The following is a 14,578-nucleotide window of genomic DNA, read 5'->3' on the forward strand; positions in this document are numbered from 1 at the left end:
TATATATACCCCTTAAGACAGCACTGATAAAGATGATCAGTCATTTTTGATGGAGATGCTGGTGCAAAATCAGTAAGATGAATCTACACTGTTCTGTATTGATAACTATACAGAAAAAAACATTTGGAACATTTGTTCTCCACACAAAGCATTAATGGAAGATGAGGCCTGTCAAACAGATCGATATAAAATCTCTCCTTTTACACAATTAGATAAGCAGAAACCCAGGGTGCTATCGACTCTCAATCTCCATCTTTCACATCTAAAATGTCCTGTCCTCTCTTTCAGAAGTGATAATTTTAGCATGGGGGATGGAATGGACCTGAGCAACTGACCTAGAATCAGCTGCTTTCAGCTGCTCTGACTCAAGTGCCAAAACATTCACATGTCCAATTAGAAACTTGATCTATATCAACCTCGATTATCACTTTTCAGATGTATAAACACATTTCTAAACTTATTTGTATGTTGATATTTGAATTTTTTTAAATGTACAGTTATGTAAACCATTTATTAGACCATTTTGTCCAAAGAGGCTTATAGAATACAGAGCAAAATTATCTGTAGTAGAAATGCTGAAATAAAGATGTTATTAATAGTAGGAATAATAAAGAAAATAATCTTATTTAAACATTTTATTGTCTGATATACAGTGAAACATCTGAGATGAAAGTAATGAGATCTAGTTCTGATAGTTGTCCAGCACAGTTTCATAAAAAGAGCAGCAGGGAACAAGAGGCACTAATGGAACCCATACAGAAACACTTAAGTTATGTAGGTCACTTCCCTTAGGTCAGCTGTTACAATCACACGAGGACAAACATATACTGTAGAGCAGTCAGAAAACAAATATAATATAAATGTATAATGTTTAATAAATGCCTCTGTTTATCACAAACGCACTTAGTGTAGTGCAGAGTTGACATATACTGTACAAGGACAAGTGCAAGACTCATGTAAAGTGTTTTCATTACTTTGCTTCAAGCAGTTCCAGCCAGACACATAGCCTGAGTATAGATTATATGTGCTGTGCCGTTCTGCCTGGCTTGCAGCACAGTGAGAGAGAAAGAGACGTTTAGAAGGAGGTGAATGGACATGGGAATATGCTGAATGGCCTGCGGGGCTATGGGATTTTTCTCTCGAGCTACACACTGGTGAGGGGTTCAAAGAGCACAAACAGTTCCACATTCTGGGCTTGGAGCAAGATCTTGACCTCAAACTGCTACAGAATTTAACTGGGAATGAAATATACCACTGCATTATAATGAAAAAGTGTCCTTTTAAAAGGTAGCAAACTGTTAGAAAACATTGGATGGTAAGAATACTGATGCCATGCATGATTGTCATGAGTATTATGACTCTTGACTACTGGGAAAAAAAAACAGTTTTTAATATTTAATGAAGTGACTGATCTCCAAACGTTTCTTGTTTCTGTGAATCGGTAGGTCTTTCAGGCATCATCTGCTGTTCCAAACAACTTTATCAGATATGATGAGAATCTGTCAATATAAGAGATCAAGAATGAACATGTGCAGCCGCTCTGTGGAGGTTAGCTAGTCTGTTGTAATATAATTCCAATCTCTGAACAATGTTAGAGCTAGGAGCAAATCGGACTTCCATCTGATCATTTCAAGGATAAATCAGTTAGCGCTATCTTATTCTTGGGAGTTTTGCTCACTCTACAGAGAGTACTCTCCTCCCATTACCTCAGCCATAAGAGGATTAAATGTTGATGGATCACAATTTTACTGACAGGGGGCTCTACTGAGTCAAATGTAAAAATATTGCTCACAGCAAATTAGCATCAGTTTCTTTGTGTGTGTATGAATAAATTCAGAAAATGAGCCCAATAAATAAGCTTTATAGTTGTTTTATTACTGAACACAGTAAAGAAAGCAAAGCTTTCAGTATGAATTTGTTGTGTTAGTGCTATAACAGCCTCTCTGCAGCATAACACTACTTTTTGCTTTTTATATGTCATTTGGAATGTTTGCGGACACTATATCTATATTTCCATATATCATTGACATCCACAACCAGCAGCCTGAAGACCAAACTGAAGACGATGCAAGGATGAATCCTCCGACTGGTTTCGGAATAATTACAGAATTGATTGTAATAACACTGCATTAGACTGCACATTCTTCTGCACTATTGTAGGAACACCATCGAGGCAATAATGTTCACTTTCAAAAATATATAACATCGTTGTACCACTGATGTCAGCGACGCGGGGATAAAAACAGACCCAAACAGACCCACGCTGCCATAGTCGAGACGCCACGGTTATCTACACATGACAATTAAACACATGAGAAACAGGTGTGCAGAGGCGTGGAAGAAGAGACAAGGGCGGGGCAGACACGTGACACAGAAACAAAAGCACGTGGCCAAAGTCTGGGCTGAGTCCTGACAATCGATTGTTTCTCATGTGCCTTTTTATTAATATTTATCATGACTCAGAGTATGAACATCATACCCACTGTACAGTATGTGTGCATTCTAAATATTTGCTCTTGTACTTTTGACTTGTTTTGGCAATGATTTCAGCAAATAATTCAATGAAAAATACTACTTAGAATTGGCTATGTAACAAAGTTCAACTATATTCAATGTTTTTTTTAATATTGCTATTATTAACTTGAAGACATTAGAGTTTAACATTTCTTTCTAAGGCCAATCCATATAAATTACTATGGAGATGCCTATGTTTGAATTTAGTATAATTTTAATGAAAGGAAATGACTAATTAAGGCATAGAATACTACAGTATTTAAGGACAAGTACAGTACAACTATTTCAGAATTTTTTTTGTACCCTTCATAAACATTTTCATCTTGAATATGCGTGAAAACAATGTTTGTCTAGTTAATTTTCCCTGCAAATAGTTCTTTTTAAAATTACTGCCACCACCACAATTAATATTTAATGAATCCACCACTAGACACAATAACATGATTCCGCTGTTGGAGGCTTGTAGATAGATCTTGGACACTCCTTCATATACAAAATTTCAAGTGACTCTGTATTCTTATGGTTGTGAATGAACTCAGGCTTTCAACTGGCTTCAAATCCTGTAATTGAGATGGCCATCACTAACCACTAATTTACTCAGACTAGTTCTGTGTTTTGAAATGATTTTCAGTAATTTGGCACATAATTTCGAGTTTAAATGGCATTTTCATTATGATTGTTTTTGCAAGAAGAGAAATGTGTTTTCTTTGTTTGAGCAGATTTTTTTAAATCAATGTTTATTAGATTTGTTTAAACAGGTGCCAATAATTCTGGTGATGATTTTACACCAAAAAGGTAATTGTGTCACTGCGTCACTACGGAGCTGTATTCTTGATGCAAATGTCGTATCCGATTTCTCTGTAACGACTGAGTTATTGATGAAACGTAATAACAATATTTGATATTGTTGTATATAATGTGTTTAAATACATAAAATGTAATAAAATGCAATGATTCAAAGCCCACATCAAGAATCACTGAGATGAAACTATTTCAATTTATCAATCAACATTAAAAATTATTACACTCTTATAGCTGCAGAATAGCTGCAGAGGCACACTGCAATAATCTGCAACCAAATCATAAAAACACCATAAGCAAATATTGCTTTTTAAGCATTTTGTCATATGTGTGCTGTGTTTCTCTGCAGAAGTCTGCTAGTTAATCCAAGCTTGCAGTTTTCTTTCTCAGAATCAGAAACACATTCATGCACAGGTTCTCTGACACAGAATGGCTGCATGATTAAATCCTTAAAAATAGTGCTCAGGTTAGACAGCTAAAGGCCCTTTAAATGGTCACAGAGCTCAGAACTCCTGCTGAACATCCAATTTGTACATTTTTGGGCTATTATAATAAGCGTTTGCTTTCACTCCTTTAGAGCAAAACAGCAGTCTGTGAAGGTCTTTAAAATTCATCGTCCTGGCAGGCAGAGAGCAGACAGCTTGCTATTCAGCCATTATTCAGTTCCATCTACCATGCAGACACAATAGCATTTAGAAAGACAAACTGATCAAATATTTTCTAATTTAAAACTGCTTGTCCCAAGATCCTTTCACCTTTGAATTTGTGTTTAAGCCCTGTTAAAGTATATTTGCATAGACAGACAAACCTCAGACGTTAAAGGTTAAAATAACAAACCAGTGTACTTGAAATAAATTTAGTTTGTGCTATTTTAGCTAATCAGATTATCTTTATTATCTACACAATTTAGCAATGGGTCACTGAACTGTTAATGTCTATTCAGCTTATTCATAAGTATTTAAATGAGAGTTATTACTTCTGTGACCCTGCAGTTGCCATAAACAGAGCAATTATTCATATCTCTGGTGAAAAACGTCCTAAATGTGTGCATGAGGTCTTTGTACATGATGATTTTTCTTTTCAGTATAATTAGTTCTGAAAGTGTTTGGCAGACAAACTATGTGGAGGGATTTATGTCATATAAAAGAATGTAGAAAGTATGCGACTGGACAGAGCCGGATGGTGACTGCGTAGTTTATTCCCTGACCTGCATGACATTCTCAGGAGACATCGGCTCACTCAGCCCAGATGGTAAGCTTAATTAACATTCACTGTTGTCTTTTGAGTATGTGACAGTGGGCACTATAACCTCCTAACACATCTACAGAACAAGCTTTTACCACAACCTAGAGCTGATTCATTACGGCAAGTAGATTATGGTAAGGGCCTAATGTCTTTTTGCATGTTGTCACAAACAACACGGGGTTCTCCTCATCTATGGAACAGGGGACATCGTAATTATCATAATAAACATCATAGTCAATACACACATGGGTGATTACATGAAGGGCCTGAATGAGATCCAAAATAAACGATTATTTTGGATCTCATTCAGGTTGAGCTTGAGCTTGAACTTGAGCTTGAGCTTCCAATCATAAGACATTCTTTGAGAGTGTTGATTTTTTTTGCATTACAAAATAAATATGCCTTTAAGTCTGTATAAATGGACAGATTTTCTGCTGATAAAGAAGATAAACATATGAAATCAAATGACAACAGACATGTATTTCATTTACTGACCTTTAAATCCTTAAATCAGCAGCAGCAACTCCATCTGATGCTCTATGCTCCATTCTCCAAAGTATCTATAAATATTAAAAGGAAAAAGCAGAAATGCACAAATAGATAAGGGATCACCTGATGAACATACCTGTAGGTCCACATAATAGCACACATTTTATTCTAAATCGTATTATGTCAAAAAATCTCTGTGAACGGTCTAATGCTCAATTAGTCTGAACCAGGACTACAGCTAGAACAGATTATGCACTTTAATATATTATAATATATTATACACTGTAATATAATTGTATAATTGTCACTAGTATTTTGTGCACAAGACAAATAAACTTTGAATTTTAAACCAGACAAAGTGCTATTACTATTAAAATTGACAGTTTAGTGAGAAGTCTGTCTTAAGACTGTCTTTTATTTGAAATTAACATATGGCTTGCAAACCAATAACCCTTCAAATGACTTAACAAATAGTAGTAAAATTTATATTACATGCACGAGAATGTACTGATGTGGTGGACTTTGTCTTCAACGATAAAATCAAATGGCACAATGTTCGCTTTTAGGGCGTTGTGTTTGAAGGGGTGAAAATAAACGTTTTTTAAATTGGTTGTTTTGGCCGAAATGTTTTCCCTGCATATGTATTTATTTTGTGTAGTTTTTCCTATATATCGTCCATCTTTTTGATGTCATGCATACTTGCATATTATTTGTAGTATGCTATTTCCTCTGGAAGTAACTGTTATGGGGCTAAAATCCATACATTTTAAATAATGCTGTTTTTCTTTCATTAGAAATTAAATATTGCAGATTCACTTCAATTCTAATTACAGTTCTATTAGATATGACCTCAAAATTAGTCTATTAAATATGGCACTGTGATGCTGTGATCTAATGCTGGATTATAAAAATGTATAAACTGCTATCTTATAACCTTTCTAATAAATATCTGATGAGCTGAAATTGTTACTTTGGAGCAGTAAAGCATTAAATGGTGCAGTGAGAATCAGCATCTCTTACTTCTATAGATTTAAGGACGCTAAGACCCAGCAGTGCCTCTTCTCCCACATTGAGGTCTACAGTCATCATTAGCTCTAAGTTCTCCATCAGAGACGGCTGTGGCGAGGCAGGACGCGGACGCACAGGTTTAGTGACACCAGTACACACACTTCTGGGGGGGGAAATGACATTTTGAAACAGGATCAAGACGAACACTGACCATGGATGCTATTCTGTCGTGTTTGCGAAACTTTTCGGATATTTTATTGTTTATATCTGCAATTACCTGCAGTAACTTGCATGATATATATTTTTTCTCAATTTTTTCATTTACAGAAACATGTTTCTGAAACAAATTGACTGACCACATTTTTTTCGAGATGGTTTACGACCTTGGACGCATCACGCAAGCATGTTTTGTTATTAAAGCAATATGAGGACAGAAACGGGGTCCAGGCTGATATGAGAATTAAATATAAAAAGCACCAGACCGTGTGCCAATGTCTGCTATGGAGCACTTCAATCCTCCTCCAACAAATTATGACTTGGACTCGAATGTCTCCACCAATGCTTCGGATGCGTCAAAAACTGCCGCAAAAGAGACAAGTATGGCTTTCCAGGCGACTGTAGGCTCTGTTCTCGGTGCCATTACGCTCGCCACGACTCTCTCCAACGCGTTCGTGATCGCGACCATTTCCCGATCGAGGAAACTGCACACGCCTGCAAACTTCCTGATCGCATCCCTGGCTCTCACCGACCTCCTTGTGTCCGTGCTGGTGATGCCCGTGAGTGCGCTCTACACAGTGAGCCACACATGGACGCTTGGCCAAGTCGTATGCGACATCTGGCTGTCGTCGGACATCACCTGTTGCACGGCATCTATACTTCACCTGTGCGTAATCGCCTTGGATCGCTACTGGGCAATCACGGACGCGGTGGAGTACGCGAAAAGGCGCACGACAAGTCGCGCAGCAGCCATGGTGGCCACAGCCTGGGTGATCGCCATCTCCATCAGTTTACCACCGTTTTTTTGGCGCCAGGTGAAAGCTGGAGAAGTGACGAGCTGCGAGGTAAACACGGATCACCTCTTTTACACCATCTACTCCACGTTCGGCGCTTTCTACATCCCTACATTTTTACTCATCGCTCTTTACGGGAGGATCTACGTGGAGGCCAGGCGGCGGATCTTAAGACAGTCGCCCAAAAAGTTTGGGAAGCGACTCACCTCGGCGCAGCTGGTCTCAAACTCACCAGGATCGACGTCTTTGACCTCGGCACGGCAGGACGACGCCGGCTCGGTGGTCAGCGACAGCCAGATCAAAATCACAGTTTCCGACTCGCTTTTGGAGAAAAAGAGGATTTCTGCGGCCAGAGAAAGGAAAGCCACGAAAACCCTGGGCATCATATTAGGAGCGTATATAGTTTGCTGGCTGCCGTTCTTTATCTACACCCTGCTGGTGCCCCTGTGCCCTTCATGCCCTGCGTACCCAGAGTTATTCGACTTCTTTACTTGGCTCGGCTACCTCAACTCTCTTATCAATCCCATCATATACACAATGGCGAACGATGAATTTAAAACGGCTTTCCAAAAGCTCATAAGCTTTCGATGTTGTGTGTCCTGATGTGCAAATTCAGGCGGAAAAAAAGAAAAGAAAAAAACACTGATGCTGGATTAAATCAACATTTACATAGTCAAAGACTCAGGCGTCTTCTTGTCCGACTTATGCATCATCCTGTGCAAACAGTATACAGCAAAGCATGCAGCAGTATTGTGTGTGTGTGTGTGTGTGTGTGTGTGTGTGTGTGTGTGTGTGTGTGTGTGTGTGTGTGTGTGTGTTGCACTGTGGTCATTTTGCATTTTTAAAAAATCCTGATAAATAACCATTATATCATTGCTGCTAAGCAACCGGCGAATATTGAAATGAAACAAATCACTGACCGCTGAATCATCGGTGCAGCTACAATGCAGTGTAATATTTTATTCCATCTTTTCATCCATCCTTGTTTTCCAGTGTCCTTGCTTGATACATGTCTAATAGCTAAATATCCGAGCAGTTCAATAAAATATGTCTAGTGGCAAATAAGACAATGTGAAGAAGAGAATTCACATCAGGATGTTTAACGACCTTTAGTGAGAAAAAAATATGAATTCATAACTCAAGTAAACTGTTTTCCCATCTGTAAACAGTGTTTGTCATATGTGTGTTGATTCAGTTTGGCCTGTGTGTATTGAATTAAAATGTCAGCAAATCAGTTTAATTCAATGAAAAGTCATATTATCCCAGACAGTCCTCAACAATGTGATATCAAAACTATTGTCTTCAATCTTAAGACACCAGAAAAGATGCACGTTGTATACAATACATGTATCAGTGAAGGAAACCATACATAATTCCGATTAAGAAATTACACTGATATTGTATGCAAGGAAAATGAGATCCTTGTTTCTGAAAAAAAAAATGTTTATTCTATTTATTAAACTTGGGATTGGATAAATAAAGTACTGCATTTATTTATTATAGATTCAGTTATCCGGCTGTCAAATCACACTTGGCAAATGACACCACAGTTTAAGTTAAGTTGCAGATGTGCCAAACACAAATGGAAATCGACCCGAAAATCCTTGATGTAATAGTTGTTATTTAAGCCATTCCTTGAAGCTTTTTTTGATGTGTATTGGGCAAAAGGTTGCAGAGCTGAGCTCATGTTTCAGACGCCTTCTGTTATATATAGGCTCAGTGCATTGCAATAATGCAAGCAATTCTACTTTCAGTATCACAATCAGACATGAAAGGGAACTACTAAGCTTTCTGCTACTGTATACAGTAAGTGAACAAGAAGAAAGCAACAATCTAAAGAAGCTAAGTCAAGTCAAGTCAAGTCAAGTCATCTTGATTGTCACATCACCACAGCACATGTGCCATGGTGAGTGAAATTCTTGGGAGCGAGCTCCAGAAATTGCAGAACCATTTACATACAGTAGTTACGAAACAGAAATTAGAACAATTTACATACAGGTGAAAAATGTGCAAAATGCTTAGTACCAGGTGAAATGTGCAAATGTGGAAAAGATGCAATGTGCTCATACATAAGTCATTAAAGTTCTATTTTCTTTCCCAAATATACCAGATTTTGCCAAATTAAAAAGTATTATTGTGTTTATTATGGGAATTGGGGTAGTCCTTCAAGAGCTTTGACCTGTGAAAGGATGTGCTGATGTGACCAATGTGGCCATTGTACCAGGATATCCTTTAGAGGCATATATATATATGCCTCTAAAGGATATCCTGGTACAATGGTCCAGTGGAAGAAGACCTTCACTGGCCAGATAATATTTGGATGAGGTCTACTTTCAGCACATTGGTGACACTGACATCATGGTACTATGTGTGGGTGGCAATGTTACAGATGCATCATTGCTTGCATTTTTACACACTTCACCACTAGTTTGAACACAGTTCACCACTGTATACCTCTTCTGAGAATCAGTATCTGTTGCTGTCTTCATGTTAATCATGTCAATAAATTGCTCCAGCCAATTATCCAGTATAAACACTTTGGCCTTGGCATTTTCCATTTGGTTTTGTTTGAGTAGCACATGCACAAGCACACTCCTCATCTTTATCCACCTTGCAAACAATAAACTTAAAGGGCTTGAATGAATATGCACAGGGACAGCTTTATTCATGGTGCACAGCAATGTCACAATAGCACAAAGAGTCTTAAGTCTTATGTCGAAAATATAGTTAAATTATGTTCTACACAGCTGTGGACTCCTTAAAATCTAACAAAGGTGGAATTATTGCTATTTGGATATGCTTCCTTTGGCATACTTATTTTTTTAACGCTACGTTAGTTCCAATAAAAACAACTTCACATAAATTTCAGTAATATTGCTGGAAGGAAAAATCATCCAAGCAAGACTTGTCACAAAAATATTTTAATTATATGAATTTGTCTCTCACAATAAGTACATACCTGATTTGAATGTATAATCAGGAATATTTCTGTGCCCTGTGCCAATTTATCTTATCAAATTTTGTGGGGTTTTCTTCTGCATAAGTTTCAGTAATTCCTTCTGACAAGATACTCATGTGTCTTTAATAGCATTCTACCTTGGAATAATTAATCAGAAAACACATGCTTTAACTATGTGGTGGTTAATAACACAAATTACATATGCTAATATGTAGGTCCTCTATCAAGTCCATACTCTGGTCAATTCCATAAATACAAGAAATATGTATTTGCTGAAGGCAGTTTGTCTCACAATTTAACAAATAATGACCAGTCATGTCCAGTCTATTTTCTTCAGGGCTTTCATCAGTTTAATGGCTATGTTTATGTCTTCCTTGCAGCTCTATACACAATATATAGTATTTACTCACAAGAAATACTCGTGCAAAAATGACAATTTATAAATCAGCTGCAAATCATCAAACTATAGGCCTGTTACTGTATATATTGCATTTTAAGTCCAGTCTACAAAGATGTAAAGCATAAGATTTGTGTACAGATAGATTAAGTTTTTGTTATTTTGTTTATTTATTTATTTTTTTTGAACTACGTATATATTATATATTGACATATTATTTCAGTAACATTTGTCTCTGTGTTCCACTTACTGCATCTACATGGCAATTGTCAAAATGTCCCTGTTATGAAAGAAAAGCAGGACTTGAAATTTTGGTAAGCTTTCAGCTTTATTAATCAGAGTAACATCAGCCAGTGATGGGTGAGCTCCTGTATGTGAAAGAGGGCAGAAAGCCCTTTCTTATGCATGTATTCTGCTTCTATGTAAAGCAGGATGGAGCACAACAGTTCAAAAAGACATCTGGTTTCATATGTCATGGAGAAACTATATCTAACTCTTCTCACAACCTGTCCACAATTCTTCAGTGAATCATTAAGATTCTCCTCCCTGCATTCTATTATCTCTATGTGTTTTTGTCCTGTCATTTTTGAGCTGTCTTGCACATCAATTACATATTACCGCATTTTGCCAAGCTAAATATCCACAAGAGGACAGATAAACCCTTTAGAGAATTGCATGTCCATTTACAAGAAAAGACAGCCAAAGAACAGATAATTCATGTGAATAAATTTGCCCATGGTGGCTCAGTGTGACAGGTGGGTAGCTTTGCTGCTTCACAGCTCCAGGGTTTCTGGTTTAATCCTGAGCTTGGGTTACTGTCTGTGCTGTCAAATGTATCTATTGACTAGTACTTATTATAATATTACAATAAACTAAATATATGTCTATAAAACAAATTTCTCGACTTTATTACTACTCACAAGCTTAAATAGTTTTGTTGTATTGGCAGATTAAAGAACATTTAACACTTGATTTGTCTTAAAGTAAGATTAAGCATCTTATGTTTAGTTTACTGAAATCTTATAATAGGAAATACTAGAAAATGTGATTAGATTCAAGATATTTTCACTTGTTTGTGTGGTGTTTTGCATGTTCTCCACATTGCTCTCTTGGTTTCTCTCAGTTCTCATGTTGTCGAATTGCCCCTAGGTGTGAATAGATGTGCAAATGTGTGCATACCTGGTGTTCTATGATGAACTGTTGTCATGTATCATGTCAGCATCACCTGCTGCTCTTAGGAAAGTTTGTCTTCCATCAAACAATTAAAACATTTGTTTTATTCTTATTCTTATTCTTATTCTTATTATTATGTATTTAGGCAAACCCAAAGGAAATATTTTCATTTGAATCACACTCTAAACATGGCCCGTTTGATCACAGTGACACAGATGCCCAAGTGTAACAACCCCATACTGACAGAATGACACACTGGGATTTTGCTCAACATTTTGCTGTCATCATTATAATATATATTTTTTAAGCCTTGGCTTTTAAGATGTCTACAGTGAACAATATCAGACAAAGCATCCAATCACCCACTTTACATCTGGTACACTAAAAAGAGAGGAGAAATAATAAGGTTGTTTTTTCATCTTTAATATCATGATACACTCTCATGCTGTAGGTGCTGTTAGTGACACTGATTCGCTCCACTTGTCTGTCACCTTCTGTTGTTCCAGACAGGTTCTTTTTCAGCACCTCTGGTGCTAATCACCTGTTATCAGAGCAGAACTTGCTATCTTGTTTCGTTCTTCACACGGTACTGCCGCTGTGTGACTCTTTGAACAGCAGCTTGGGGATCAGCACTGTGAGGCAGGCTGTTAGACTCAAGGCCAACGCTTAGGGATTAGCAAATCTACATAAACAGCTCTCAGCAAACACCCCACTCAAATGTCACAAGTGTAAAATAAAGCAAACAAATAAAACAAGTCCCAAAAATGCGCTATGTGTTTAGGGTATTTTTTATTAATTACTAAGCACTTGTATGCATGAGCTAAATAGGAAATATAAAAATATGGCTATGATGGAATTCACCTGTCTCGCAACATTTTACATTTGTATTAATGTGTGCATCTGTATATCATACCATTCATTAAAAATTCTGCTTCATAAGTCACCCTTTATGGTTATAAAAAAAATTAGATGTTACTGTTTCTTTTTACACAAAACCTTCCCTAACAACTGTTAGCTAAACATTTGCCACTAACATTTGAAATATTCTACAAGGTACATGTTCAACAGGAAGTTTGCCTAATATACATTTCCTGGAGATTGTGGGATTTCCCATTCTTTTTCTGTATTTTTGAAGGGTATATTATCTGACGATGTCACTTTTAAAGAATAGCCTTATTACCGAAATTATACATGTAAGGCATTTTATTAATTTTGGTGGTAAAAAAAAGATTTTGTTTGGTTTGTTGACAGTGTGGACTCTCATAGTCCCTGCTAGCATTTGCCCTTGACACTGAATTGGGGAAATTCATACATTTTAAAATTATAGTTAGTATTTATTAAGCTACTTTATAGCAAATACTAAAAGCTCTAAACAAATAAAATTATACTAACTTTTAATTAAATTATAAAAATGTCCTTTCTCATGTATGAATGCTGACTAACCACAGTTAATGTTTTTGTTAATTCTATGAATGAAATACTGTTATTTACAACACTGTTGCACATTTAAAGAGTAAAATACAGCATGAGAAGTTTTAACAGATTTTTGAGTGTTTAATTGCAGGTTTTCTTAAATTCAGTAATTGTTTTAAATGTTACTAGAGGCTAAATACACAACAGTTTAAATTTTAAAGCAGATTAAAAACAGTTAAATGAATTATCCACATCAAAACTAACATATACAAACATCTATTGCATAATGAATCAAAAATCAATTTAGTCACAATGATGACCACTGTGATTACAATATTAATATCTGTTACAGAGTTTATATATATAATTATTAATGTTTCCATGTGAACATAAGCTACATTTAATAGACATTTCAGGAACTTTACATTAAATGAATCCAATGTTTTATACGTGGCCATGAAACTTCTTCTCGTGTTTTGTAGATTTTTTTGTAAAATATCCTGTTTCATCCTGCTGTATGTTTCATAATGTATATGTGTGAAGCCTTTTTCTAAACAAAAGTAAGCTTATTATGTTTATTAAATATTCCATTTCATGTTCACTGAAGGACATCAGCGCAATGATTATCTCAAAACAACTATGATTTTTATTTCATAATTTTATTGAAATTTTACTTGCATTTAACATATAATTAGAATATATAAATTAACAATTAATATGAACATTCTGAAAAATGTATAGGCTTTTTAAATATTTCAAGCTATATTATAAATAAGTCTTTTCCATACAGCAGTCATTACATAATTTATATAAAACTATGCATCTACAGATTGGTAAAAATCATTGCATTTACTACATAACTATTTTAGAAGTCCTTTATAACTCTATTGTCTTCTCTCCATTATTTCAGTTGGTCTTATATTCACTCAGCTGATACAAAAATCCTTCCACATTTTTAAATTAATAAGCTACGTATGTAAAACAACATTATCGACACTTTTTTAAAAATGTGGAGTCTACAATATGGAGTGTGTTTCATTTTTATTCCCCAAATACCAACCAAGAAACTGCGGGCTCCACAACCACCAAAGCCTCCGGGCCCAGCCTGCCCTCCCCCTCCATCTGAGAGGGCACACCGACCTCTGCCTCAACATCAGGGATCACACCAGTCCTCATCTGCAAACAGCACTGGTAACTGATATGTGTTGGGTCCCCGCTATGACAGCAGTAACAATCAGAAATGTTTTCAGAACAAGTGAGAGTCCAACATCCCTTTAGCTTTCCCTATCTCTGTCCTGATATGTGATAGAAAGATCCTCTCGGGCCGCACGACAACTCTATCTAATCTACTGCCTATTAGACGTCATTCTGAGATGGATACAGGAACATCCGTTCATTAAAGAACAAATCATTTTTAGTTAATGATCTTATCACCACTAACAACCTGGACTTCATGTTTCTAAATGAAACCTGGTTAGATGACAGCTGCAGCGCTACAGTCCTCAATGTATCAGCCCCACCCAACTTTACTTTTATAAGTGTCTGTAGAGCTGTTAGAAGAGGTGGAGG

At 36.4% G+C, this 14,578-nt stretch overlaps 1 protein-coding gene across 1 annotated transcript; it reads left to right on the plus strand.

Moving 5' to 3' along the window:
* Nucleotides 1–6,158: 6,158 nt before the first annotated feature.
* Nucleotides 6,159–9,575, plus strand: htr1b (5-hydroxytryptamine (serotonin) receptor 1B). Its single transcript, XM_027172106.2, has one exon. It carries the CDS (start codon nucleotides 6,549–6,551, stop codon nucleotides 7,668–7,670), a length of 1,122 nt encoding a protein of 373 aa, XP_027027907.1. The 5' UTR covers nucleotides 6,159–6,548; the 3' UTR covers nucleotides 7,671–9,575.
* The last annotated feature ends 5,003 nt before the right edge of the window (nucleotides 9,576–14,578 follow it).

This window comes from Tachysurus fulvidraco, chromosome 12 (assembly GCF_022655615.1).
Source record: "Tachysurus fulvidraco isolate hzauxx_2018 chromosome 12, HZAU_PFXX_2.0, whole genome shotgun sequence".
Classification (NCBI taxonomy): domain Eukaryota; kingdom Metazoa; phylum Chordata; class Actinopteri; order Siluriformes; family Bagridae; genus Tachysurus; species Tachysurus fulvidraco.